Source organism: Calonectris borealis, chromosome 7 (assembly GCF_964195595.1).
Source record: "Calonectris borealis chromosome 7, bCalBor7.hap1.2, whole genome shotgun sequence".
NCBI lineage: Eukaryota > Metazoa > Chordata > Aves > Procellariiformes > Procellariidae > Calonectris > Calonectris borealis.
Window position 1 is genome coordinate 21,791,030 of NC_134318.1, and position 27,918 is coordinate 21,818,947.

General features: G+C 45.9%; 2 protein-coding genes across 5 annotated transcripts in view; one reads left to right on the forward strand and one right to left on the reverse strand.

The window, feature by feature from the left end:
- The window catches only part of PIK3AP1 (phosphoinositide-3-kinase adaptor protein 1), a 46,926-nt gene extending 36,046 nt beyond the window's left edge, over window positions 1-10,880 (reverse strand). Inside the window, exons 1-2 of one of the 2 annotated variants that reach the window (XM_075154498.1) lie at window positions 10,747-10,880; window positions 4,567-4,983 (exon numbers count right to left, since the gene is read on the reverse strand). In XM_075154498.1, the coding sequence (XP_075010599.1) occupies window positions 4,567-4,983; window positions 10,747-10,759 (430 nt within the window). In that variant the 5' untranslated portion in view covers window positions 10,760-10,880. The remainder of the gene's footprint in view (window positions 1-4,566; window positions 4,984-10,746) is intronic. The other variant, XM_075154496.1, reaches the window with a different exon arrangement.
- A 3,757-nt stretch (window positions 10,881-14,637) lies between these two features.
- NOLC1 (nucleolar and coiled-body phosphoprotein 1) lies at window positions 14,638-26,474 on the forward strand. 3 transcript variants are annotated; one of them, XM_075154502.1, is made up of 14 exons: window positions 14,638-14,780; window positions 14,859-14,914; window positions 15,055-15,176; window positions 16,758-16,873; window positions 17,634-17,775; window positions 18,305-18,408; window positions 19,102-19,252; window positions 20,043-20,183; window positions 20,605-20,694; window positions 22,025-22,171; window positions 22,395-22,955; window positions 23,466-23,578; window positions 23,968-24,048; window positions 24,334-26,474. In XM_075154502.1, exons 1-14 carry the CDS (start codon window positions 14,670-14,672, stop codon window positions 24,490-24,492), a joined length of 2,094 nt encoding a protein of 697 aa, XP_075010603.1. In that variant the 5' UTR covers window positions 14,638-14,669; the 3' UTR covers window positions 24,493-26,474. The 3 variants fall into 3 exon arrangements, with proteins under 3 accessions (XP_075010603.1, XP_075010604.1, XP_075010606.1); XM_075154503.1 differs by lacking the exon at window positions 20,043-20,183; XM_075154505.1 differs by lacking the exons at window positions 14,638-14,780; window positions 14,859-14,914; window positions 15,055-15,176; window positions 16,758-16,873 and adding an exon at window positions 17,420-17,515.
- Window positions 26,475-27,918: the final 1,444 nt, after the last annotated feature.

Sequence of the window (27,918 nt, forward strand, 5' to 3'; positions counted from 1 at the left end):
CAAACCAGATCAGAGGGCTTAAGTAGCAGGCTGGTCACTGCACCCTGCCTGGTGCCTATACCCTGCCAGACCTGAGCTGTCTTGTACAGTGCCATCCTGATCATTTCCATGTCTTCAGCACAGTTATTGCATAGCCTGAAAAACCTCCCCACAGATAACAGGAGTGCCTGCAAACAGAAACCTTCATGCCCTCTGTAGTTTGTCAGGATTGAGAAACTGTAGCAGTAAAAATGCCCCCCACAAGAGAGCAAGTGTCAGTGTCAGCACACAGTTCTCAACAAGGCTAGATGAGTGCTTCCTCATTTCTGAATTTGTACTAAACTAATAAAAATTAAAATAGCTTTCAGCATGTGATGTCTGGGGGTGTCATGTTCCCATGATGTGCTAAACAAACCACAGCCTAACAGCTGCGCTAGAGGCAACAGCATAGCCTGAGCAGGGCCAGTGTGCAGGCTCTGGAGAGGTATTTGCCCTCACCGTGTCCTGTGCCATATGCTCCACTAGCTGTGGATTCAGCTATTACTAAAGCTGAAGCTTGGTCATTTTTGCACCAGGCTTAGTTCTTCAATGTGTGCTGACACTGCTGTTAGAAGTACTGGTGAACACATGTGGAGAGAAGTACTTCCCAGAGGAAGACACCCAGACAAATCATTTCAAACATGGTCATTAACTCTCCCTGCTAAGTGCTGTAAGAATTGAGGGCTGCCTTACTCAGGAAAAGTTCACGGTCTGGTGTAGAGAATGGACTTAACTGAGACCTTCTAAGAGCTCCTGACTTCAAACCCTTCATCTAAAATCCTAACAATTAAGTCCTGGGAGCAGAGCACAGGCTGTCTCTCTCTATGGGAATGGTCTGCTGTCACAAACACTTGTACTTTAAGTCACCCATGCTGGGGTTGGCTGCAATCAAACTGTGAGGCAGATGCTAATTTTTATTACCAACCAAGAAGAAAGTTTTCACAGTTTCACCCAAAAAGGGAACTATGTACACCTGGGGTTGTCTTCTCTTCAGAGGAAGCATCAGAACATTTGCATTTGAGACCATTCAAAAAACTTGGTCTGTAGAATCACACGATGGAAGAGGTCACCCAGTCATTTTTTTTCCCACACAGAGGTAGGATCTGATACATTCATCCAAATACTTTTGCCATGAAACCAGCCTATCTTAAGTAGGTTCCTCCTTCGCAAGAGTCAAGAGTGACAGTGGATGGCTTGCCTTGGGAACTGTCCTGATGTGCACGAAGAAACAGCCTGACATTACCCAACTCTTGCATGCAGCTGACAGCTCACATCAGGTAGGGCTCCCATAGCAGCAACAGAAGTCCAGAAATTCTGAATCTTAGTGTACCAAGCTATTTGGAAAATGCTACAGCAGACTCCACAGCAAATGAGTTTGTTTTTATCTCATTTTTTCTCTCAGTCAAATATTTTCTAGATATATTGAAGTCAGTTTGAGATCAATGTATGCTTGTTGAAGTGAGAAAACAAAAAATAAGCTCTTTTTTTTTTTGTAATGTAGAAACAACAACAAAAATCCAAAGCACAATCTCCTATTCAAAACACCATTTACATAAAGCTAAAGCACATAGTTTTTTTCAGCACATGCTATCTTTCAGCAGAGATGACACCTCTGGAGAAGGACTCTACGTCCAACTGTGAAACGTCAGACTGTAGTGCCTCACCCCAAAGAAGTTTTGCCACAGATGTATGGCAGCCAGCCCACTAAACACCCAGGCACACAAGACGTACTGCCCAGACAGACAGCATAGCGCTACCAGTAAGACTCACCTCTGCCCTCTCCCAGGGCGGGCCCTAAGAAGTGCTGGGAAGATCCAGCACCCAGGTCCCCCGGGCACAGCCCCCAGTGTGCCAAGGGGCAGCCAGCTGTACAGAAAGCGAGCTAGCTCACCTGCGGAGAACCACTTGTTGAAGCGGAGGAAGAGAGCAAGGTCAGCTTAACACAATTCATTGACTGCATCCAACATCAAAGAGAGTGGAGGCTGCTCTTTAGTTGACAAGGCTCTGCATTCAGCCACCACTGCCAACAGATACGCTTTCCCAGCTGATATGTTTAACCCCAGCCAGCAACTGAGCACCACACAGCCGCTCATTCTCCCCGGTGGGATGGGGAAGAGAATCAGAAGGGTAAAAGTGAGAAAACTCATGGGCTGAGATAAAGACAGTTTAATAGGGAAAGCAAAAGCCGCACGCGCAAGCAAAGCGAAACATGGAATTAATTCACTACTTCCCATCGGCAGGCAGGTGTTCAGCCGTCTCCAGGAAAGCAGGGCTCCATCACGCGTAACGGTTACTTGGGAAGACAAACGCCATCACTCCGAACGTTCCCCCTTCCTTCTTCTTCCCCCAGCTTTATATACTGAGCATGATGTCATATGGTATGGAATACCCCATTGGTCAGTTGGGTCAGCTGTCCTGGCTATGCTCCCTCCCAGCTTCTTGTGCACCTGGCCAAGCATGGGAAGCTGAAAAGTCCTTGACTAGCGTAAACATTACTTAGCAACAACTAAAACATCAGTTATCATAATGCTATCAACATTATTCTCATACTAAATCCAAAACACACCACTATACCAACTACTAGGAAGAAAATTAACTCTATCCCAGCTGAAACCAGGACACCAGCATAAAAATCAGATTTTGCGTGCTTCCCTTTGACAAACAGCTTCTATAGAGAGAAGCAGTTGATCCAGAGTGGTTTCTAGCTGATCCATTCCCACGCCTGTCCCCTTCCCTTCACCTCAAATTCTCTTTGATTTTTAATGCGCCCAAAACAAGCGAGATGGGTGAAAGCCTCTCACTAGTAGGGATCCACTTGGCTACGCGAAACCTCCCACTACAGCCAGTCCATCTAATGAAGGACAGAGACACTGGCGCTTCCCGCTTGACCCGTAGCCCAGGAAGCAGGAGTCTTTCTTCTGCCCCCGTGTTGTGCTTGTGCACGCAGAATGCAGCAAGCCAGAAGAGACTGGCGAGAGCTGGCTCCGGGAAGAGATTTCAGAATCAACATCCCTTTGTGCTCTCACACACTCTTCAGCTACCCTAGAACTTAATCCTACTCTGGTCTAAAATGACTCTGACAGTCCTCGGACATGTTAAGTAAAACCATTAACATTAGTAATCCAGGGAGATGTTGTTTAAACCTCCCTAACTTTGGATAGTATATTTAAAAATCAATAAAATATTGGTGCTGTGCTCTAGACCCAAGTTTGGACGAAAACAGTAACTAAACTTTTACTTTTGCCAGAAAGTGTCAGAAAAGCTAATTTAATCTCTGGTCAGTTTTATTTTTCAGCGTACAAAAGCTCAGCCACTGTTTTCTGTCTTTTTCCAGGCTGAAAGCAAAGGAGCCAGACTACTTTAGCCCTAGGCTATCCATTGGGAAACCAAGATGTTTTAGGGGTGTTTGAAAGGGAGATGCAAACTTTAGTTTTTGCAGGTTTTTAAAAGGTACTAGGAAACATCTGTTCTGACCTGGTTACCTGAGAATGCCATCTTCAGCACAATCCCCAAGTCATCTTTATTCAGGGGGACTGTTTTGGCCAAGATCATGACTTTTAAAATTTGTTTTTACTGTGATAAATTTGTCATCATGATTATTACCGTTGTTATCCTGGCATAAAACAACTTTATGCGCACAACACCAGACACACTAGAAGACTGCACTGCCTCATTTTTGCCACTAAATACAGATAAATCTTAATCCGAGATGCAACCACAGGACTCCAATCCTGCTAAGGCTGACAAAGAACACTATAACCCTAAGTATGGCAGCATCAGAAAAACATCCTGGCAAGCACAACTCCCCAGAGCTCTCCACCTTCACTTCAACAGAAACTAAGAAAGAGGAGTACCACACATTTCTCTGGCGTTTAGGAAAATTCAGACTCAATTAAAACTCAGTACATTGGGCTTCTGTAGTCTCCAGCAGTTAATACTTCTGCGCTAGTAAGTCCTCTGCGCTAGTAAGTCCTCTGTGCTTGTTATGAGGTGATCACTTTCTGACTGACTGGGTTATTTTTAAGGCCATCAGTGCAATTCCCCAATAAATCTCTGCCATTCCATCACAGGTAACAAGGTGATCGGTTGCCAGTATGGTTATATCTCTGACTTTAGGCCCAGTGCTAGAGAATACATATTAGACAACCTTATTTTGTTCTGGTATGACAGAAATGTAAGTCTGAAGGAAAAGATAATTTTCCATTGATTGGGGTCAATAAATTGCAGGGCACAATATTTACCGGCAGAACTTTAAAGATACTCAGTTTTTATTTTCGACTTGCATTCAAAACCAGGCACCTAAGATAACCTCCAAATTCAGAAGTTTTCTGTGAGTCACTGGTAATCTCTCCTGAATTAGGGACCAATTGACCAGGCATAGAAAAACTGGCTTGCAAAACTTCCTAGTTTACAAGGGTTGTGCAATTTGCTTTAGTTTTCTACTTCAGTAAAACACATTACCAGTGTTAAAATAAGGATAAACAATATCATGTATCTCCCTCCTCCAACACCTGACCAGGAAGCGCAACTCCACGGCTGCTACCTTACCTTCTGAAATAGCCTTCTTGACAGCTGCAAGGTAAGCATCAGGCTCATCATCATTTGTGAGTTCTTGCCACTGAGACCAGTCCTTGAAAAAGGTCAAATAGTCATCACAGTCCGTAACACCGCAGAACAGCTTGACTACTTTGTACGGGGGCCATAAAGCTTCCTGAAGGCTCTGCAGGACGGGAGGGAGATAAAAACTCTGCACCAGCTCAGCAGATAGCAAAAGGATGATGCTCCGACTTCTGCTGAACAGGTCCAGCTCCTGGTGGGAGATGGCAGACTCGCCTTCCAGCTGGTAGCTCAGAATCCGATGCTTTCGAACGTGCCGACTAAAGAGGAAGAGGTTCTGGAGGTACTGACACCATTCAGTGGCATCACTTGCATACACAATCAGCACATCATATCCTCCAGGGGTTCCTGTACAGGTGCAAGATGATCACAGGAAGGAGGATTAAATTCAAAGCAAGAACTGACCCACAGTTTGCAGCAAAAAACCCACAGGGCTGTCCCTATAATTCATGTCAGAAGCTCCAAAGCACTCCAAAAGAACAGTACATATATCCAAAGTGAGGTGTTCACAGACACAGAGCAATTCTAAGGGTGGCTGAACTCCTACTTGCATTTACCCCACTAATATTTAAGTAGTTTTTTCATTCTCAAAAACCTCCCTATGAAGAAGGGGATTTCCTGTGTAGTTTCACATGAAACAAACCACATGTGGAGATTTACAGATTTAAAGCATGTTGGTAGGAAAAAAAAAACACAAAACCCCGACCTCCAAAACAAACTAGCTTGAAAAGGGAAGTTCACCTTTGCATGCGAAGTGAAATAATTTTAGGCAACTATAGGGTCTCTGCAACACAACTGCAGACCATTACATGCTCAAGCGGAGTATACACTAAACATAGCACACCTAAAATAAAAAAGGCCTTCATTTAAATGAAGTCCCACAATGCTTACAGGAAGTCACTATGGCTTCCATGGTGTTAGACCATGCTCTCATTGCAGCAGAAAGCAAACTGCGTGCAAAGTATGCGTGCAACTGAAGGGTACGCCAGCCCCGGTGCTTGCAGCGCAGCAATCCTGTCATTCCGGCTTCAGATACTTTGCAAGCCTGTGTTAGAGTCTTTTCCCCAGAACTGTCATACAAAGGTTTCCCAACTATTTTGGCATGACAAACCCTCTATTCAGAGGGAAAGAACTAATACAATAGCGGTGGCCATAACACAGCCCAAAATAGGCTCGCCAAAGTTGACTTACTCCATAATTCTCTAGAGACAGCTCGTACCTACACACTCCTGCATTTCTGTGCTCTGGAATGAAAGCACTTTTAAAACTGTTTCCAGCTTGCTAAGAAGATCACATGCAGATTGAACCAGCATCACATGATGCAGTGCTCTCCCACCAATCTCAAGAAAACTTTTAAGTCTAAATTTAACTTTCCAATTCACCTGTGAAGAAGTTTACCCAAATGTGAGAATTACGGCTCTGGTCCCATGGTAAATTTCAGTGCTGAGCATTTCAGGTCTTATTAGCAAATTGTCTTCTAATTCCAGTTTGAGTCTTTAAAAGTGTCAACATTTCCAACCCATCTCCATCCAGAAACAAGCAAACAAAGGCAGATTTAAAGGAGAGGCAATGCCTAAAATTGGGCATGCCAAAAAGAGCATCTGCAGAGAGTGAATCTACCAGAATTGAAGATGACAATTTTGCAGTCACCTTATTAAAATTCAACCAAAATTGAACAGCCTCCAGAGACTCTATTCTGCCACCTTCCCCAGAACCTTCATTAAGAAATGAAGGTTGAAATGATGTCTAGGCTATGGCACCCCAGCTCTAAACCATACAATTACCAACTTGAAATTGTAGTTGAGCAGAAGTAGTACAGTTGAGAAGTAAAGCATGGAGATGTGCTCTGTGCTCAACCAATAGCATTACGGTTACCTGTATAAATGGGAAGTCTCTAGCAGTGAAAGGATCATGTCTTAGCTATGGAGAACACAAACATTGCAGTTCAGCAGTATTCACTAGGATGGCTGCATGCTTCTGTGTGAATACAGCTCCTGAACCCCAGATGGAGGCTTGTAGGAGACAACATTCTCAATGGAGGGGATCCAGCAAACTCATAAGGCAGACAAACAGACCCAAAGCCTTGGCACTTTTAAGCTAAGAGTGCAGAACTGCTGTGAAAAAAGATGGCTTTCACACCGGTGAAAACACCGCTATCGCCAAAATATCGCTTCTGGCTGAACACCACCTGACGAAGACGACAGAATCACATGAGCAGAAACAGGAAAACCAAGCAGAATTCCGGAGGTCAGTTGTTTTATTCTAGAAAGGGAGGAGTACCAGAGACTTCTGCTTCTAGTGCCACGTGTTGATTTACATGCAGAACAGCAGGAAAGGGCAGCACAACTATCTGCTGAGAACGGAGCCCACACATTGCAGCACAGCAAGCTGAGCCCAACCTCATCAGTTGGGGAGGCAATGCAGCGACGCTCTGAGGTGTGCCCAGGGCTCCTAAAGTCCTACTCTGGTGCTCTTTCGGAGAAGTCCCACCTGCGGACTCTGGGGAAAGCAGCAGTGGCCTCCAGGGTATTTAACATTCTGTAAAATGGAACACCTAATCCTACCATGCATTTTTAAAAAGAGCACAGCTTCTGCAGCTAAACCTGTTAGCAAACAGGCCCTTCTCCAGGCTTTCAATGAAAGGAAGCAGCAGTGCTTGGAGAGGACATAGGGTGGGGGAGTAATTGATTTTAAACATGCATTGTGCTGTAAGGGCACTAAGTATCCGAGAAGCCTCCCTTCTCCAACACGCAGGCAAAAGATGCAAACTTGACAGACTCTCTGCAAGTTCTCTGCCAGCACTTATATCCGCAGAGGCAACACCACCCAGAGCAGCGTAGCTTCTGCACCCAGTAGGAAGGAACTTCACCCCATGTTAGGAAGGCTATTGATTCCCTAGATAGCACTGCTCTACCGGCACGCCATTCCCCTTAACAGACCTGTGCCAGCTCTTACCTCAACTCCTATAGCCCTTTTACACTTCAGGTGGGTGTTGAAGAGCTAAATAAGCCTAAGTCAGCAACGGAACTGTTTCAAAGAAAACGAAAATTTAGAAATAAGTTTCAATTGCAACATCCTCTTTTAAAAAAGAAGGATGACACTGGACTCGCTTTCCTGGATGATGCTATTATTTGTCTAACAAATACCTCCCTTTGCAGCACCAACTGCTGTCCAGTCCTCAGGGAAAAGTGTAATAAAAGGAGAATGCAGAATGTTTTGGGGAGTTTTTCCCACAACTCTTCACACAGCAGTTACAGAAAAACTCACAGAGCACACCTCAAAGCACAATGTGTACTCTGCCTATTGTACATATATAAGAAATCCCTAGGTGAACACCAAGCATTTTATTTCTTTACACCCTGACCTTGGATGCTTTGACAATGCGTTCAACAGGCTGGTTTTGGAAAAACAAACAGAAGGAAGCCTTCAATTCAAGTAAGAAAGATATGAACAATATATGCAATAGCAAGACAAAGAAAGATTTGTGCCAGCCAACCGTTTCAAAATTCTTCCACGCTCTGAAGTGTAATCTAGTTTAAATTTTAATAATACCTTGTTTTGGCATTCCTAAACTTAGGGTATAAAAGTGACTTCTGCTTCTGTTTACAAATGTTTACAAAATGTCAGCACTATTAATAATATTGCATGGCATTTTTAACTATTTATTTCACAGAAAAACATCCAGGTGTGGTTCTGTTCCAGTTTGCAATGATAAAACATAACCTTTGGACTCCTTCCCAGCTGTAACTGCCTCTTCAGTGCTTAGTTGCACACTCTATTATACAGCAATGATAAAAGACTGATGAGATTACAAACCAGTACTGTAGAAATGCCTAAGACCTCTAATTGATGTAGAAGGCCCACAGACTAAATAGCACAGAGACAGAACATGATACAAAGCTTTCCCTAGCTTATAAACTGCATGCAGAATGGAAGGGGATGAAGCAATTCAGTCAAAATCACAGAAGGCCCATGGCAAGAGAATAAAAGTATCCTCAGGTGATAGACTGTATCACACCTTCATAGTCCCTCTTGGAGAAGCAAACAGATCAGGCTCATCTTCAGACCATGTTTGGGAGTAGTGAGGTGACAACCTTTGAGTTCAGAGCAAAAACATGGGACAGTGGTTTATGGCCATATCGTAAGGTTCCGATTACCACTGAAATAGCTAAACAATACTGCAGGAAGCTGGCATATCAGCTCTGGGTAAGACTACATCTCATCCACTTAACACTTCCCAAACTTGTCATCAACTGTTATTACCTATTACTTCATTCTACAAGCCAAAAGGTTTGACCTTTTTCAATTTACAGTCCATAAAGAGTTTTCCATTGTACTTGTAGGTCCCCATAAAGCAAGTTTAGGGCTTCTAATAATACACAGCTTTTCTGTGTCACCTTTCACATCCCCCTCCTAAGTAGACCATCACTTCTCATTGCCCACAGACCAGGTAAAAAACTGACAGACAAATCCTTTACTCCAATTCAGATGATCATATGCAGTGGCAAGCAAATCTATTTTCCACCTCAAATTCTGACTAAATGAAAAAGCGCTACCTAGCCTGCTATCAGTTTGCCTTGGGATTCACATGTATGGAAGCTACACGAATATGGCAGTCCAAAATATCCATCCTTGATAGAAGGGGATCCAATTCCTATGAAAGACAATTGCCTATGATATAAATGAAACCCAACCCAAAGTGTCTTAATAATCAAATTGTTAAAATAGAGAGTGCTTCCAAGAAGTGTTAGAAGCTGCTGGTGGGCCATTAACAGAAGTCCTCAGCACCTTACATACTTCAGTGTCCGAAGTGTGTGTATTTAAGTGATGTATGAGGAAATGAATGCATTCTTTGCCTAGCTGGAATGCATAACGAAGTAATAGTGATCACATGCAATAATTATTAACATCCTAGCAAGACCTCTCACTTTGACTGGAATAGAAAATCTTCGCTTTAAATAAAGTGCTGCAAACAAGCAAGAGGAAGTAGCAGGATCAAAGTAGATAAAAGTTTTGCGAACCAAAATTCAGTGATAGGAACACAAAATTTGCATTACGATATGTGAAGCTAATATTGTTCTACTTTTAAGAGTCTCTGTGAAATCATCTTCTGTTTATAAGGAGAAAAGTAGTTTTGCCCAGAAATCTCCTGAGGTCTCTGTTTAGCTTATTTTTACATCACAAGGAGATACACATCAGTGAAACGCTAACGTTACTTCACACCCTGAGAATGGCACGTTTTTCCTTTTTTAGATAAAACATGTAAACTTCCCTGCAGGCAGGGGAACTTGCAAATTGGGCACTAGCAAGACTTACACAATATAGGTTAAACCCCTCTCCCTCTGGAGTTCGCAGCTCGATTCTAACCACTTTTACGTGCATGTTAGCTAAAACATTTTCATTGATAGCAACCTAGCTCTGTTTGTTTGTGATCTTGTGCCACTGTGGCAAGGGGCATCAAGTCGTACCCCAAAAAGGAAGTATGCAAATGTAGGGGGATAAAGCAGTATTTAGGAAGAACCGACTTCTCTACAAAACATCACAGAAAACCACCTAGGTGGTAAAGGCTGAGCAGGGACAGATTCCTCTACAGAACACCCTCCCCCAGAGCTAGCTGAACTGCCAACCAACCCGAAGTGCACTCCAGACACAGGAGAGCTCTGCCAGCACCTGCCCTGAGCACAAGCCAAGCGAAGCAAGATAACGTGGAAAGCGCAGCAACCTGGTTGCGAACAAAGGAGCGACCGCTGCTTTGACGAGCCCCGGGGCTCCCCTAAACTCGGGGAAGGGACCCTCCTTCCCCTCTCACCAGCAGCGGAGAAGAGCCAGGGGCGAGCAGCGCCGCGCACCAGCCCCGCCCCGCAAGCGGGAGCGGGCAGGCGGCGGGCAGCGTGCCGCGCTCCGCGAGCTCCCCGCGTACCGGCGCCAACGCGCGGGACAGCTCGCTCACAGGGCTGGGCTGCCGCGCAGAGCCTCGGCTCGCCGGGGCAGCGCAGGGGGCAGCGCCGCCCGGCCCCGCCGCCCCCAGCCTGCCCCCGCCGCGCAGCACAACCGGGCGGAGAAACCCCGCCGCTCCTCCCAGCTCCCGGGGCGAGCAGCCGCGGCACCTACCGGGGCCCGCCATGGTCCGGGGCTGGCGGGGAAGTGGCCGCTCCCCTTCCCTTACATCGCCGGCGGCGCGGAGCGGCGCGTCCCTCCCGCGGCCACTTCCTCGACCGCGGCCGGGCGCTCCGTCCCGCCGCCCGGCCCCGCCTCCCGCCGCGCTGCCCCGCCGCCGCCTGGCCGGGGCGGGAGGGCGCTCGGCAGCGGAGGGCGGCCCGCCAGCAGCTGCTTTCGGCTCCGTTCGGGCCGGCGGTGCATCGCCTTCCAGGTACACGGCAGGATTCTCCTGCCATAGGAAGGAAACTCCCTTTTCCAGCTGGCTCCAATCATATATTCCATAGGTGGCCAAGGAAACAGCGCTACAATGAGGAAAGGTTATGTGTTACGCGGGTACAGAAACTCCCTATCCTTAGTCACAAGAAACTCAGAGCAATGGCTGTAGAACAAGCGAGACCTGCTTTATGCACACCCTTAACTTAGGCTTTGATTTGTGTCTCCTACAAGCAAGGATTTTTATTTTTTCCTACGGGAAAAAAAGTTGTTCATATAAAGAATGAAGCAACTCGATATTCTGCGTTTTCCTCCAGAAGATGCAGTATTTTAACTTAGATTTACCAGATTCCATATGACTGTGCTCATGTTTGGATACAGAGAAAATAAGCAGCGGAAGGACACTGTTGGAGAGGACTCAGTTTTGTCACTGAAGACAAAGCAAGAGATTCTGCCTAAATAATTATTTCAGACTATTCCCTTGCAAACTCGGAAAACCTACTTGCACTGATTTGCATTCAGAAACATTTCTTTGCCAAGAACCAGCGAAGTCTTTCATTGTTGCACTTTAGTAAAGCAAAAGCAGATTCCTTGCAATCTGGATTCACAGTCAAGATAGTCACTCCCAAGCAGTTAGAGGACATTTGTGTGCAGCTTGCTTAATGTCACGAACACTGGTGTTAGAACAGAGCTGGTTACAAACAGTAAGGAACCAACTGCTTCCTACTAATCAGCTCTTAGAAGTTGGTCAAATTCTTCCTGTTACCTTCAAATCGTTCTTTACCCAAAACCTAGTTCAAGCTTACAAACTGTGTGCCACAACCTGTTTCCAAAAAGAGTGTTTGCTCCCACAATTAGGATAAAAAACACTTCCTGATGATACAGCCTTATGAGAAACTGCAAGTATACAGAGAAGAAACCAGCACTTCCCCATCTGAATCCTCCTGAAAATGTACAATAGAATAAAGAATATCTAGGCACTGGAGAAGTGTGCAAATACAGAATCTACTTGGGATTTATGTGAGGGACAAAGATTTACTAGTTGGAAACTAGAGTCTCTTGCCAAATTCTTTGACTATTATGGAATAATATACATATATTAAGAACAAGAAAAACAGATGGATAGCCACGTATATGACTTCATAATGATTGTTCCACATTATTTCCCTCGTAAAGCTGTTTATCTTCTAATAAAAATAATAAGAATGAAAGTTAAAACCAAAATCATATCTCTGATGTTAGATGAGGATTCCAACATGCTTCTTGGTACAAGCTTTTAAATTCTTTTTTTCTTTAAAGCTTTGCAGCATCATACAAAGGACTAGGAGAGTCAGCTTCCTGCTTAGTGAAAACCCATGAGGCTTCTCCGTATCAGTGTCACTTAGGATGCTATGTATTTTATTTAATCAATGCAAAGCCCACAGGAAACCTCTTTAGGGTTTAAACTTCCTAAGCTGCTAAAGTGAAATTAATATGCCTCCTCAAAGGAGCTTAAGTAAAATAACTGCTAGCACATTGTTACAGCAACCTCCACCTGAAAACTCAGATGACAAATTGAGGCGAAAGCCCATTCACACTCCAGAACATTAGGCTGCCCTAAGGGAAAGTGTTACACAGCTTGTAATGAATTAGGAACAAAATGAGGAAATAGAGGGAGCTTTTCATCCACCCTTGCCCAAAATTGACTGTACAGGCCTTAACCTTCCTTCCTTCAATTCACTGCAGCATATGAACACAGTTCCATTTGCAGCATTATTTTCAAGGGTCTGTCTTATCCCTGTCCAAAGAAAAGGAGTAGATTGCTCTTTCTGGAGCCATTGGTTTTTTGCTAGGTACTTTTGAGGGGTAACAAGGAAAGGATTCAGCAAGTGTTTGAATACCTATGCCATCACTCTTCACTTTTTCTTGGCCATGAAAAGAGTGGCAAGAGCAGAGACCTCTCACAGGAACGCTCTCTTCTGAAGTAAGCAGCTCTCCCTGCAGCCTTAACGAAAGATATGCCAGCCAAGGGGAAGGACTGAAAAGACCTATGAGGAGTAGGTGAGGGGAGCAAAGGAATTCACAAGCAGTAGTATAAATCAGTTGAATTTGCTTGCTTTTTAGATCCCAGGATCTCCAACTACTGCCCTGGGGAATATTAGAATGAAATAGCTTTCCTTGCCCGGTTACTGCCCTCCCAGGTCATCTGGAGAGTTGCAACGGAACACACCTAGACAGCCACACCCACCGCTGAAGAGAAGCGGTCACACAGCATCTGGGAACAGACCTAACTGGCAAAGGCCTGGCAAGAGAGGGAGATACTTGCTAACCAGGCGAGAAGCAAAGTGAGCCAGTGAAGCAAACACAGCCAATAATTTCCCTGGTTCCTCACAGCAGTTACTTCAGACAGCAGGACTTAAAATAAGGACAGGTTACCAGCAATGGCTGCATTTCTTCCTTTCTGATGCAGACAAAAGCACAGAACTTGTGCTGCGCTTTGCAGATGAAGCTTGCAGCTGTAGCTTACTATGGATGGAAGCTACAAGAACCAAGAGAAATACTGGTTCCTGGAAACAGTTTCCTTTCTGCAACACAGACCGGAGTTATTTTGTACATAACAGGGGAAGGCCAGATCAGGGGCATCTGAAAACAAAGTACACATATCTAACAAGCCCTCAGCTAAACGTCCCTTTTCTACACTACAGGCAACAGCACCTGTACCAAATGACAGAATCTTACAGTACAATCTACCACTATATGAGCTGCTTTTATTTCCCCAGCACTGCAAATGTGGCTCCTTCCAGAGACATGAGCACCAGGCGTGCTCTGCTGGGCACAGAGCCTGCCCAAGTATTTGTTCAGCAGGCACTACCTAATTGCACACCAGAGGGACAGAATCCCTGCCCACCAGGGCACAGCAGTATCTGGAGATGGTTAAGAGCAGAGGGCTAGGTAGGGGAAATGTAAGAAGCATAACACTACCTACCTACTACTGCTGCTTGTTTGACCCTGGCAGCCCTAACTCAAGACTTTCAGTGTAGGACTCTCTTCTTCCTTTGCCCTCAGCAGGCTTTATGGTACACTCTATTGAAGAGGATCAAAACAAGCCCCATCACAAAGGCAAGAAGAACAGAGCACTGTGTTCACTGGAGCAAACCTTCAGTTTCAGAGAAGAAAAAACTTCAGCAGAGAAATGACTAATTTAAGCCACGGCAATGTATAAGAGCTGAATGAAATCTCCTCCTTATCAGGGTCCCAAGTACACTAACAGGCCATGCTTGTCCTGATCAGCCTCACCTGGGACTTCCACACCCACCCTTTGCCCATAGGCCCAGGAGCTCCATTTAAGTTCAGGCCTGGGTCTTCAGTGCTTGCCTTCCCGCCCTGCTTGCTGCCTTCACCCAGACGCGGGCGCCGCCACTGAGCGGGGCCTTTCCAAATCCCTTCACGCCGGGGTGAATGCCTCGCGGGCCCCTCCCCAGCGCCCCTTCCCACCCGCCCCGCCAGCATGTGGGGCTGCCGTTGCCAAGCGCCGAGACCGGCACGCCGGGGCCGGCCTCCGCTCTACCGCGCCCCGGCCAACATGGCGGGCAGGGCGGAGCCGAGGCGGCGCGCGCGCGTGCGCACGTCGTACGTGGCGCCGCGCGCGCGTGCGCGCAGGTGGCACGTGGCGGCGGGGCAGCATGGCGGAGTGGCGCGCGGTGCCCAGCGACCTCTTCCCCTTCGTGCTCGCCTTCCTGCGCGAGAACCGCTTCGAGGGCGCCGCGCGCGCCTTCGCCAGGGAGGCGGCGGCGGTGAGCGGGCGGGGGGGCGGCGGGCGGGGCGGCTGGCAGGCTGGCTGGCTGACTGACGCGGCCTCTCTCTTGGTGTAGAAGGAGCAGGACCCCAACGCAGCCTCCCTCCTGGACATCTTCAGTTACTGGCTGAAGTAAGTGCCCCGCCGGCGGCGGGGGCCGCGCTTACCGGGCCCGGGGCGGGGGGGCTCCGCAGCGCTGCCGGGCTCCCTCCGGCACCGGCCGCCGTCCGGCCCTCGCCTCGTAGTCCCCAGCTCAGCCTTTCTCCCTGTAGGTCTCCGGCGGCCAAGAAGAGAAAGCTCGTTCCCAACGGCACCCAGGCGAAGAGGAAGCCGTCCTCCAGCAGCGATGACAGCTCCAGCCAGGAGGACGAGACGCCCCCAGCCAAGAAACCAGGTGGGGTTTGTGAGCGGCCCTAGGGCAGGCCAGGGTTCTGTTTGACATTGGCTCCTTACCGAGATACAGGGCTCAGCTTCAGCGGCTCATTTGAAGTCCTTCGGCAGCTATCAAGGACTGGGTCTCTATTGACTGATCTTGTTTCTGGCAGGTTGTTTGCCCATGACATGAAGTTATGTTCATCGTAGCTAAGGGTGATCTCTTTATCCAGTTATAATTTAAGTACATAAGGGTTTGTGTCTCCTAGAAAGTTTTAGCCATTCAGTTTGTTTCTTTTGGCGGAGACTGGTGAAGGCTGCGTTGAGTTTTGAAGGTGCTGTGGAAGTGGCATCTTCATTACCTTTCTATATTGAGATTCTGCTTTCCAAACGCTCACTGATAGGATATCTTGGCAGGGTTACTCTTACTTGCTTCAGCACATTCAAATTATGTGTTGATTTAAATATTGAGTGAAATTGGTTTTTGAGTGCATGTAGATTGGGCGGGTACTCTCTTCATGGGAGGTAGCTACCTCATGACTTTTTTTCCCCATGCTATTTTCCAGGGACTCTCAGTTTCACTGAGAGCTTTAAAGAATGGTTTCTCATCTTGCTGTTGTAGGAAAACTGATTCAGGTTTTCTAAGTGCTTTCACATTTGTTAAAATATACGTAATTTGGCAAAAATCCTGCACAGCTAGGATTTATCAGGTTCCTCTGTGCTGGTGGGCGCTGTCACCTGTTTGATGCAGGGCAGTTGTCCACGGTATCCTCGAGTTCCAGAGAAATGCCAAGTATCCTTACTCACCAGCTGCTTGTGTGAGGTTACTACCCTCGTTTCTCTCAAGTCTGTGTCCTAGTGCTATCAAAAAATACGTCCCTCCACTGCACTTTCATATGTGGTGAGCTGTATTTTTCCCTTTTTGTCTGGAATTGTTCTCACGCCTTGTCTTAATCACAGTGTATGCAAGTTTGTGTGTATCTAGCAGTAGATTTGTGGGAGAGAAGGAGTAGACAGGGAGAGGGAGAGACACAGAAAGAAAACTGGTCGTCAACTTGAGGCATCCCAGAGCTGAATTTGAATTTAGATCTGATTTTTGTTTGATAAGGACAGGTGCAAATACAACTTGAGGCAAAATTATTTCTTTTGCTCCACATTATTAAAAAGCAATCAGTAACCAGGAAGGATTTCCAGACACGTTAAGCAAAGTGTCTGGAACCTTAACACAGCACTGCAGTGGTTCTCTTTCGAAGCCTGTGCTTGTTCAGCAGGTTTTTGTAAGCTGGAAGGTGTGCAGACCCAGTTAATGTTATCTCAGTTTGTGGGGACACTTTCTTTGTGGGGTGTCCTTTTTGGTGATAGAAGTCTGCACTTAAATGTGTACGTGACAAAGATAAAATCTAGAATTGGTTTTATCCTCTTGCCTACCCATTTTGGACTCTTCTGCCACACTTGCTCAAGAAACAAAGTCTGTGTTATGAACTTCACTCATGGTTTAATGACCTTAGTATATCCTTTTGCCCTGATGCACACTAGTGCAGGATATAGGTACAGGAAAGTTGTGAATTAACTTATATCAACATGTGCTGTCTTTTATTTGCAGCTAAAGCAGGAGCTGTGCCCAAGGCAAAAGCAGTTCCTCCAGCCAAGAAGGCAGAGAGCAGCAGCGAGGACTCCAGTGATGATTCAGACTCAGAGGAAGAGAAGCAGCCAGCAAAGGTCAGCTTTTCTTTCCAGCCTCTTTAATGGATGTTTGATAGTGATGGGTAATAGCAAATTTGACCAGCAGAATTCTCTCTGATATTGGGCTCGCTTTTCCTGAACTATGAAGTGCCTAGACTGCTGCAGGTGCAATGTAAGAAGACATTTCTGTAGTGGATGGTGTGCCATTTGGACTGCTCCTGTGAAAAATTAACTTCATGTCCAGCACCCACTTTGTTTCATATCCAAGTCTGCTCCTTGCTTTTATCCTAAGACTGCCAGGGCTTACTTTTGACTAAAATAAATTTGACTTTTTTCTACATATATGTGTATATTTAAAAAGAGAATCTTCTCTTTCCTTTTTCTTGCTGCAGTCAGGTCTTGAGAAGTGGGGAGGAGGAAGAATGATGTCGGTGTACACTAGAGGAGACCAACCAGAGTTGCCCAGTCAGTATTTTCAGTCTTCAAACTAGTGTGATCTGGAGAAGGAAGAGAACAGTGCCAGCCCCAGAACTGCCCTGTTTTGAGGAGGCAGAAGTGGAGACTGATGTGCAAAGGAAGTCTCCCATGGGCTGCTGGGAGGTTTCCCAGAGCAAAATTGTTGTCCAGGGATTTTCAGGCCCTATCCATTAGGCAGAGTGGTGTTTCCAAGTCAAAATGGTAACCTCTGTGAAAGACAGCTGTTTATACTCTCTGTACATGTGTCCCTCGGTACTTAATAGCCTCTTTTTCTTTTCATGGCCACAGCGGCTAATCAGTTTTCCCTCCTGTTGTTTAGAAAGGTGCAAAACCTGTGGTGAAGCCAGCTGGAACCAAAATCCAGCCTCAGAAGAAAGCAGAGAGTTCCAGCTCTGACTCAAGTAGCTCAGATGAAGAAGCACCAAAGAAACAGCCTCCAAAACCAGCAACACCTAAATCAGGTACTTCTTAGTGTGTATCGTGAGTCAAAGTGCAAAACCAAAAAAGCCAGGGGAGGAGTGAAGGGGGCTGTACTTCCGTGCAGAGGCGTATGTGTTAACATATCAGTCTGCAAATCTGCTGTCACTGCCATTTGCACTCCAATCCAGTCTATTTCTGACATGGAAGAGGTGTAGAACTGATGGCAAATAAAACATGTGGTCCCAAATGCTGCATTGTTTTGCGTAAGTAGCTGTAATCAGCAATCGTAACTGCTTAAGTTGTGCTTTTGCCAGTTTCTTCCCCTCAAAGAGCAGGGAAGACCTTTACTTAGCCTTTAGTCTTGGAACTTCCAATAAGCTAGAACGGACAGTTTTCTGAAAACTTTCTCTAACCTTGCAGTAGGATAAAACAACAGTTCTGCAGTACTGCCTTAATCTGCCCTATGGCTTCCTGTGGTTCTTTTCTCTCTATGATACTTTATGCTGAATGTAATTACCCCTCATCTACCATAGCGTATTTTCTAATGTCCCTTTTTACTTATCTCAAAAGGAAGTAAAGCTGCCCAGGCAGCCGCTAAGGTGGTCAATGGAAAAGCAGCAAACAGTAGCAGCAGTAGTGAAGATTCTGATGAGGAAGAGGCTGCACCGAAGAAGGTAAATTAGACCATGAAAAATCTCATGAGCACTGTAGAAGTCTAGTAAGGCTAGGTGTATCTCTGTCTTGAAGGGACTGTGAAATATGTAGACAAAGACACAGACTACTGCACATGCTGAGCACAGCATTTGTGGCTCTTATACCTCCTTCTCCTTTATACAGTGGGATTATGTGCTCTAGAACCTCTCCATGCACTGGCTTTCTTCCCTAACACCTCCTTACCGCTTCCTCTGCTCCTTCCTTTTACAGGAGAACATCTCATTGTGTCATAACCATATTGTAGCCTCCATTATATGTTCATTTTTGCATGACTCTCTTCTGCTTAGCTATCTGTAACTTTGAGTTTTCCACTAGAGACTTTAAAAATATTTCCTGCAACACAAAAATAATCATAGTTGTGTTTAATCAAGTGGCAGTTGCTACCATTTCAGTCAGTTCTGTGCCTCTTAGTCAGAGGAGCTCCTCATTAGGGATTCATGCAGCAGAAAACAACAGCAGAGTGGCCAGAAAGATCATGATGCTCATGTGTTTCTTAAAATTTGCGTTTGAGAATCTTCATTAATCTTTCTCCTTTTGTCTTCAAAATTTTCTCTCTTAAGTGAGGCATGGAGTTAACCAAGATCTACGTCCAGCTGTCCCCACAAGATTTCTGTAACTTTTTTAATGTGTATTTCTTTCCTTCTTATGGTAAGGCTCTTCCCAAGAAATCACCTTTGCCGAAACCTGCAGCCACTCAAGCATGTCCAGGGAAAAACAAACGTGCCAAGGAAAGTTCCAGTAGTGAGGACTCATCTGACAGCTCAGATGATGAAAAGCCACCTGCAAAACAAAAGCCGAAGTCTGGTAAGTACTAAATACCATTGCTGCTGTGTGGGAGGATGCTTTCTGCTAGTCCGCTGTCCCAGGAGAAGTGTGTGCAGGACACAGGCAAGTCTTGCTGCACACAAGGTTCCAGGTGGTGATGGTGGTGGTATTGTGAACAAGATATACAGCAGTTCTTTTCATGTGTGCTGTTGGGGCTAAGCTTCCAATTCAGCTCCTCCCTCAGCAAGGGATGGGGGGTGAGAGAGATTGTGACAGACTCTGCTTGGTTTGCTTGGTAACTGCAGCAATTTAAGCTTTTTTAGTTTTTTTGTGAAGTATCCAGGGCTGTTCAGTTGCAATCCAGCTGATAGGCTAAATGGGCCTCTGTTCAATATAGTACAGCGCTTTTAGGATTCCAGTAGAGAGCTGATCTGAGTGGAGGATCAAGCATGGAAACTCAGTTTGATTCTCTAACCAGAGGATTTGAGAAGGCAGTAAATGAAAACAATCAACAATTGACATTTCTGTTTTTTTCTGAAAAAAATTGGCAACACAAGCTCCCATTCTTCTAAAAATGCAGAGGAAACTTCTGCAGAGGTGGTTGGGTCAGCTGAACCCTAAGAGGAGAGTTAAACTCACGGTAGGAACAGCAGGTAGCAGTGGGATGGGTGTAACCTTTCAAATTATAAGCTGGTATTTTTGATTGTAGCTACGGAAGGGGAATAAATGGAACGAAATAGCAGAAGTGCTTTCTTCTAACTACAGCAAACATCTCATTTGCTGCTCGCATTATCATGCAGGCATCTGAATGCTGTGTCTCTCTTCGTAGGTCAGTACAGTGCTGTACCACCTCCTCAAGCTGCGCAGACAAAGAAGGGCCTTGCCAAGGCTCCTGCAAAAAAGGCTGAGAGCAGTGACTCTTCAGACAGTAGTGACGAGGCAGAGCAGGTGCCCCCAAAGGGAGGAATAGGTATGTTGTGAGGAGAGGAGGCTGCAGAGGAAGTACTACATGGTGCGGACAATGTTTTGGCCATGTCTTGGTTTCCTTGAAAAAGCCATTTGACTTTGGTCTATGTTGCTGTTTGCTTCCCTGGAAGCTTCTGAGTAATTTGAAAGCATCCCGAACAACACACTGTACAATCTGTGGATCCAAACTCTGTGCAGGTTGGGTTTCTTTGCACGTGTTGGTTTGAAAAGTGAGCAGGATCTAGTTTAGTGGGAATAAGCCAGGCCCATTACTGCAGCTGGCCAGGTACTTACTTGGTTTCCGATGTGCTGGCTGAGTTGCTGGTGCACTGAGAAGGGAGCTTTTTCACATCTGAAAAGGTTTGGATCTTGGAACAAAGGTTTGATGTGGATGTGGCCTGTTAATTTTAAACTTGGTTTTGCAGGCAAAGCAGTAGTAGCTAAAACAATCCGTGGCCCCCAAAACAAAGCTGTGACTACCAAGAAGGCTGAATCCAGTTCCGACAGTGACTCAGGTAATTCAAGAAATAAAGTTTTGATTTTTTTGTGTTAATGTTTTTATTGGCCAGATTGCTGTATAGTGGTATATCTGCTAAGATCCTTAGCGTATGAGCTCAAAAGCTTCACCGTCTCCATAGCTGACAAGATGTGAAATTGAAAAACAGCAGCCTGCTATGCAGAGTGGAGTCTGACCATGAGACACCAATGAGACTATCGGCAGGTGCAGAACAGTCTGTATATTGCTGTATGGAAAGGGTGGGGCATCATGTGTATCAGGTTTCTCCAGGAGGGTTAATGTCTACATTTTTTAAGGATCTGTGTCTTAAGATTTTGGTTTCTGTTTCCCCATTGTATTTGGGAGAAGTTTCCGAAATACAAAATGTTATCACCATACCAAGTTCAAAATCAACTCAAAAGATGCCTTCTCCTAATGTGACCCTAGAAATAGGGGCAGCGTGCTTTGTATCTTCCGTCGATGAGGTTTAAGGTTTGCAATGCTGTATTTCCCATGTAAGTTACCTATGTGCTACATTTCCCCTCCAAGTTCAAGGTGCTTCTGTTGTATATCTCAACATCTCTGGTGGCACGGCAGGGACTGTGGGTGGCAGCTGCCTGTCTGTCTGCAGGCAGCTAGCACTAGACTGTGTGATCCTTCAACAAGTGGCAGGAGTTATATGTTTTCTGGTTTTGTTGCCTAGTTTCTCACAAATGGACAAGGTTTTGATTACTGTTATTAAAGTGTTCAGAAATGTTGGAATAGATTAGACTTAGCATTCCAGATTGCTGTGACACACAATACAAAGGCATATTTGTATGCAGGAGTCTCCAGTCCATCCTCAGACTGCTGCAAAGCACATCTGATACAGGAAATAGAAAGCTGAAATGAGATACTGTGCTATTGCTGTCTCACTTTCCCTGCTTTGTCAATTTTATCTCCTATTTCTTGCCTGTTCTTTGATCTTTACCACATAGCTTCTTTTCTCGATGTTTCTTCTCCCTGAGTTTGTTCGTGGTGATACCTGTACTTTCTCCAGTCCCTTATTCTGTACCTCTTCTCCTACATTATTCTCTAAATATCTGCTTCCTTGTATATGCGTTAGTGAAGAACTTAAACTGCTTGTTTCCACATCCTTCCAACAAGGAAGATATGTGGAAAAATGAATACTGTCCCCTGACCATTCAAGTGTTCATCAAATGCTGCTTATTGCCAGTTATCTAGTGGCTCAGCCTCGAGCCGCAACCCATTTTGCTTTTCACTTCCCCATGAGTTGTGTATGTGTCATTACTAAAGTAACTTGCACCAGAAGCTTATTAACTTAAAAAACATACTTTTTTTTTGTTTAGATTCTGGCTCTGAAGATGACAAGAAGAAGGTAAGGAGTAAGCTCCCAGCTAAACAACCTGTGATAAAGAATACTTCCAAACCAGCAAAAGTAGCTGTCAAGCCTGGACAAGCAAAGAAAGACTCCAGTTCCTCCTCAGACAGTTCAGGTATTGGGCAGGAGAAAAGGAGAGTTTCCACATGCACATTGTGCTTGCTCAGACCTCTCTGTTTCTAGGCAGGGTATGAGGGTGCAGTTGGATGGGAATACCCATTGCAGTGTTGTTTCAAGCAGCTAATGAAGTGCACTGTGTATCAACATTGAATCTGTACATTAGCTTCATGCTGAAGGAATAGGGCTTAGCCTTGATTTTCTTTTCCTTTCCATTCTAGATTCTGATAGCTCTGACAAGAAGGCCCCTGTGAAGCCCACAACTAAAGCAGCAACCCCTGCAACAAAGAAGTCACAAGCTGCCACAAAGAAAGCACAAAGTAGCTCTGATTCAGATAGCAGCTCCAGCAGCTCTGAGGACGAGAAGAAGAAGAAAGGCACTCCAGCTAAATTAGCTGGCAAAGTGGGTAAGCCAGTGTCCAAACCTACCCCAGCTCCCAAAGCAGGCACTTCTGACTCTGATAGCTCAAGCAGTGAAGAAGAAGAAAAGAAGCCAGTGGTGAAACCAGCCACCAAAACTGCAGGGGCAGCGAAAGCAACTGTGGGGAAGAAGGCAGCTGCTTCTAGTAGTAGTTGCAGCTCATCTGATAGTTCCAGCGAAGAGGATGAGAAGCCCAAAAAGGCAGGGAAAGGGGTACAGAACAATTCTAAGACCACTGCCTCCACAGAGAAATCAAAAGCATCCACACCAGCAGCAAACAACCTGAAGTCTAAGCCAGCTGGTGGCAGCAGTAGTAGCAGTGAAAGCAGCTCTGAAGAAGAGACTGGAAAAGTCAATGGAGGTATTACCTACAGTCTGGGAAGTGGGTCTATCAGGCAATGTTACTGAGCTAAGCATGAATGGGAGCCTTTCCTAAACAATATTCAGTCTAATCTCTGTGTGCTATTAGATTATGCCATCTGCTGCAGTACTGAGAGGGAAGGGCTAGTTTTTAATTTGGTGTGATCCTTTTTGTCTGTATTGCATATCTGCTGGCAATGGAATTTGTGGTAACATGAAGTACATTTCCGTACAGTTGTTGCCAGTTGCCATCTGTGCGCGCACAAGATTTGTTAGTGACAGCAAGGCAGCAAAATTATCTTTATCCATTACGATAGGATGGCAAAATCCTTGCTGACCCACAATGGCTATTAGTGTCTGTTATAGCAGTCTGTTTTCTGGGTGAGGTAATGCAGAGACTGATTCTCACACCTGTGTCAACACTGGCTTTGCATTCTGGGGGAGAGATATCATTACTTTTCCCAACACTGCAGTTACTCCCTTTAAAGTTTTACTGCTGTACATCTAACAGGCACGATCAGGAAGAAACAGAAGAGGGAAGATGTTCAGGAGCCAGAGACACCACACAGTAAAAAGGCAAAGATCAAAGGCAAAACACCACACACAGTTCCCAAGGTGAAACAGGTGAGTGAGGGTAGACTGTGGCGACTGGTGGGAGAGGCATCTCTGCCTCCTGAAAAAGTTTGGGGTTTTGGGGGGAGATTGGGCCCACAGGATTATTTGTGGTTTTGCTCCCTCCTCAAGCACTTGAACCTTGTCTGGAGAACCCTAGGTAGTGCACATATGTGCATAATGTTATTCTGGCAAAGGTTGATTGGATATGCTTGCACAGGAGCATCCCTGAGCTGCCTGACCTGAAGAAGGGAAAGAATTATGGATCTGAGAAACACTTAGATTGAGGTGACCTGAATAGGGCTTTATATTTGCAGGGCAAGGAGACAAGAGGTTGACACTGAGGGAATATCACGCGCATGTATGCGCTTACTGTATCTCGTTTTGTTTCTTTTTAACAGCCAGCCTCTCCATTCCGCCGCGTAAGGGAAGAAGAGATTGAGGTGGATGCCCGAGTTGCTGATAACTCATTTGAAGCAAAGGTAGGGCTAGGTAGTGCCCAAAGTGGTAACGCTTGGCCTCTGCAAATACAGGTCGGCAGAGCAGCCTTGGCGTGCTGTGGGCAGTCTTTTTGGTGGGAACTTTTTCCACCAGGAGGTGCTGTTAGGAGGTGTGTGAGCGCTGGCAGGAGGTGTGTGGGAGAGTGGTATTAGTTCCAGTGTTAATGTACTGGCGTTTGCTGGGTAGGATGTATTGCAAAGCATTGCCTTTACTCTCTTGGGTACTGCCCTGAATTTCTTTTTCCTCTCCCCCTTCATCTCTCACAGAAAGGAGCAGCTGGTGACTGGGGTGAGAAGGCTAACAATATCCTGAAATTCACTAAAGGCAAATCTTTCCGCCATGAGAAGACAAAGAAAAAACGAGGCAGCTACCGTGGGGGCACTATATCGACCCAAGTCAATTCCGTCAAGTTTGAAAGTGACTGAGAAATGTTTCCTTGGGAATTCATAAACCATCTGCTCACCGGAATGGCTTGGATGGGCATGTGGACATTATAGATGTCAAGCCTGCCTGGAATGCTACCTCCCCTAGCCCATTGCGGGGCAGGCAGCTCCAGTGTGGGGATATGGGAGAATGGTTGGATGTTTCCCCCTTTTATTTCTAATTCTGGTTTATGCCCCTAATTTGGAACCATCCTTGAGCTGGTGTTATTGGCACCACTAGGGTGACCTCTAAGAGTTAAATTTTCTACAGTCTTATTTTAAAAGGCTGGCAGTAACATTTCATTTCCATTTCCTGCCCATCTAGTAGAAGAAGGAGAAATCATTCTCCTGTATCTTAACCTCTCGCTTCTTTTTCAGCCAGTTTAACAAGTATTGTAACTTGCCTTTGGCTAGTTACTGTAAGAGCAACAACTGATTTGAACCCTTAGGCTGTAATCCCCACCCCCACCTGACACTTCAAGTTCACAGTTGCAGTGTGACAGGGTTCCTCTTTTCTGTTTCCTTCTTTTATGGTTTCACCTTGCAATAAATTCCTACCTTCCTCTTCCTTCCACTCCTGTTGAGGCCACTAACCAGAGTACTAACCAGAAGCAGAGTCTAAATACACCTTAATAGTTGAGTAGCTGTATTGGTTGCAGTTGCAAGTTGGGAGCTGTTAGAAAGGCCAAGTTCTGTAGTACTGCTGTGGCACTCTTGATAACACTCTCATTGGGCATGTAGCTAGGGAGGGGAGGTGTGCAGAAACTCTTGACTGCATGGAGGTTGTGATGTTTGGCTCTGTGGGAATGGGTAAGGAGGCAGACGAGATAAAAGCCCTCTTTTCTACCCAGGTCTGCTTTTTGTTGTGTTTTTGTTTCAGAGACTCTGACTGCAGTGTGACTCCTTGTTGTCTCTGAACATAAAACATGCCGGCTTAGGCTTACTCCCAGCAATGTGCTGTGCAGCTTGTTAGGAGTCAAGATGAATGTATCATTGATGCCTTAAATTTCTTTTCTGTATTGGATCACTTGCTCTTTGAGCTGTTTTTCATCTGTTAGATCCCTTTCAAGAAGTAAAATGCCAGTTTCCCCATAGCACTGAGGCAAATAGACTGGTGCTGTAAGGTTTGAAGTGTTAGCTACAAGTACATGTTCGGTATGGGGAGCCTCAAACAAGTTCAGTAACATGCAGCCTAAACTGAGTTTTCATGAGCAACTGAGATAATATAATGGCTTACTGCTGTTGAGAGGAGTGCTTGCTTTCCCTCCACTTGTGTGACTGCCTCCTTATTTCTGGTGCAACACACATCTGGTAGAAAATGGCTCCCTCAACTAATTTTTTGCCCTGTTAGGTGCGTTAAGTTAATTTTAGTTTGTGGAGCAGTCTGCTGAGCCCATAGCCAGTATGAATTGAACAGCGGTAGTGCATGTTTGGGAAACGGGGTAGTGGGCTGGGAGAACTGCTCACCCCATCTTGTGAAACTGCCAGCCACTGAGAGAGGTTATGCAGGGTCTGATTTCCGTGTTTCCATTCCCTCCCCAAAGTGTGACAATGAGAAGAGCCCTGTTGTTACAGGAAGCTACATTTGTGTGCAAAGCAGTGTCACATAATTGACAGTTGGATGAGACTTGATGAGCCACCCCATATACATGAGCTGCAACTTGTTCCAATGAGCATTTTTCAGGACTTCCCCTCTGGCTTGCACAATTGCTCTGGTGTCTGGATTCTAGGCTACAGTGCTGAGAGGCCTAGGAGACCACAGTTATTACAAGAAACTAAAGGTTAGAGGCCAAAGGAAGGTGGGAAGAGAGTATTTTCTGGGGATTTGAACATCATCTTGCTTGTGACTTGTCATTTGCTCTTTTTTCTGTTTATCAGGAACTTAGATTTGGAACTCTTAAACTTTTAAAAACTTTTACGTTTTGGGGGTATTTTAAGTGTGATCACACAAATGTCTCGGAAAATAAAGATTGCTGCCTTTGTAATCTGAGTGGATCTGATAGTTAAAGGTGTGGAATAGCACGTGGGAAAAGGGAGGGTGTCCGTGCTGCGGCTAATGTTGCACTGTCTCTTGAAGTTGAATGGGTATGTCTGACTACACCTATCTACAGGCAGTTCTTGTCTCCTTAGTCACATGCTCATGTGCATGTAACAGGTCTTCAGAAGTGAAAGGTGGCCTGTGCAACTGGCTGTGGAATGACTCTCTAAAAAATTTGGAGAAAACAAGTGGAAGAATATTTACTTACACCAAGACAAACTGAGGCTGCTTTAGTCCCTTCACACCAGAATATCTTGTTAGGTCTTCTCCAGTATTGCTACCACAGTACCAGCTGTGTGGCAGCTGGCAATAAAACTTAAGTAGCACCAGCCCATGGGAGTAAGAAACAATAGGTATAACTGAAAAGTTCTGTATATACCTGGTTAAAAGAAGTAATTTCTGTGTCCACTGTGATCTCTTCCTGCTCTGTGACCATGTGTGTAGGGAAAAGAAACTTACTAATAGGTAGGGCCTGGTGAAGGTATTGTGTGCTGTAATACTTATTTTTACCCTTTGTGCTATGCTTTTATGGAAATGTTGGGATGAACAGAATCGCCAAGCAGACTGGGCTGTCAGTTGCTCTGTAAGCAACACTGTTTGCCACAGCCCTCCACCTCGAACATGATGTTGTAGGAGAAGATGTAATGCTGTCTGAAGTTTCCCAGCAGATGCAAAGAATGCACTGAGTAAGTGCAACAAGTGCTGGGGGAGGGAAATGCTTTGTGAAACTCTCAAACCTGCATGCTCTTCCATGTGCTTGATACTTAGGGAAGAGACTGCTCCCTTCGCAAGCTCTTACAGCTGCTAGGCAGGCTTAACCTACATCTCTGCTGCTGTCCTGGTGTAAAGGAGCACTTGGAGCACCCATGGAGCACTTAGGCCTAGTTTCCCTGTGCATCACTGGTGCAGTTTCAGCTGTGGTTAATGCTGGAACTGGACTAACAGGACATCCCCCTCTGGCGTGTGCTGTACCTGTAAGGGTAGCCTAATTCCCCTCTGTGCTATCCTTTCCATTTTGCTGTCCTGACTAATTCGTGTGCAGCCCCCTGTTCCCTTCCCCTCACAGACCCCGCAGAGGGGGTCCTGGCCCTGCGAGCGACCGTATAGTGTCCAGCACCGGTCACTGGAGAGATGCTTTGACACACTGGCCTGGCAGGAGGCACAAGCGGGAGCTGCCGCCCTCCCTGCTCGGGCTGCCGGCGCGGCGGGGGCGGCTCACCGTGCTCCCCCGCCGACCCTCTCGCCCTGCCTCCGTGCGGCCGAGCGCACGGCTTGGTCCGGCCGGGCGGGGCGGCCCGGGGGCTGGGGCTGGGGCTGCGCCGCCCGGCCCCGCCCGCGCCCGCCGCCGGCCGCCCTGAAAGGGGAAGGCGGACGGGCAGCGGCCGCTCCCC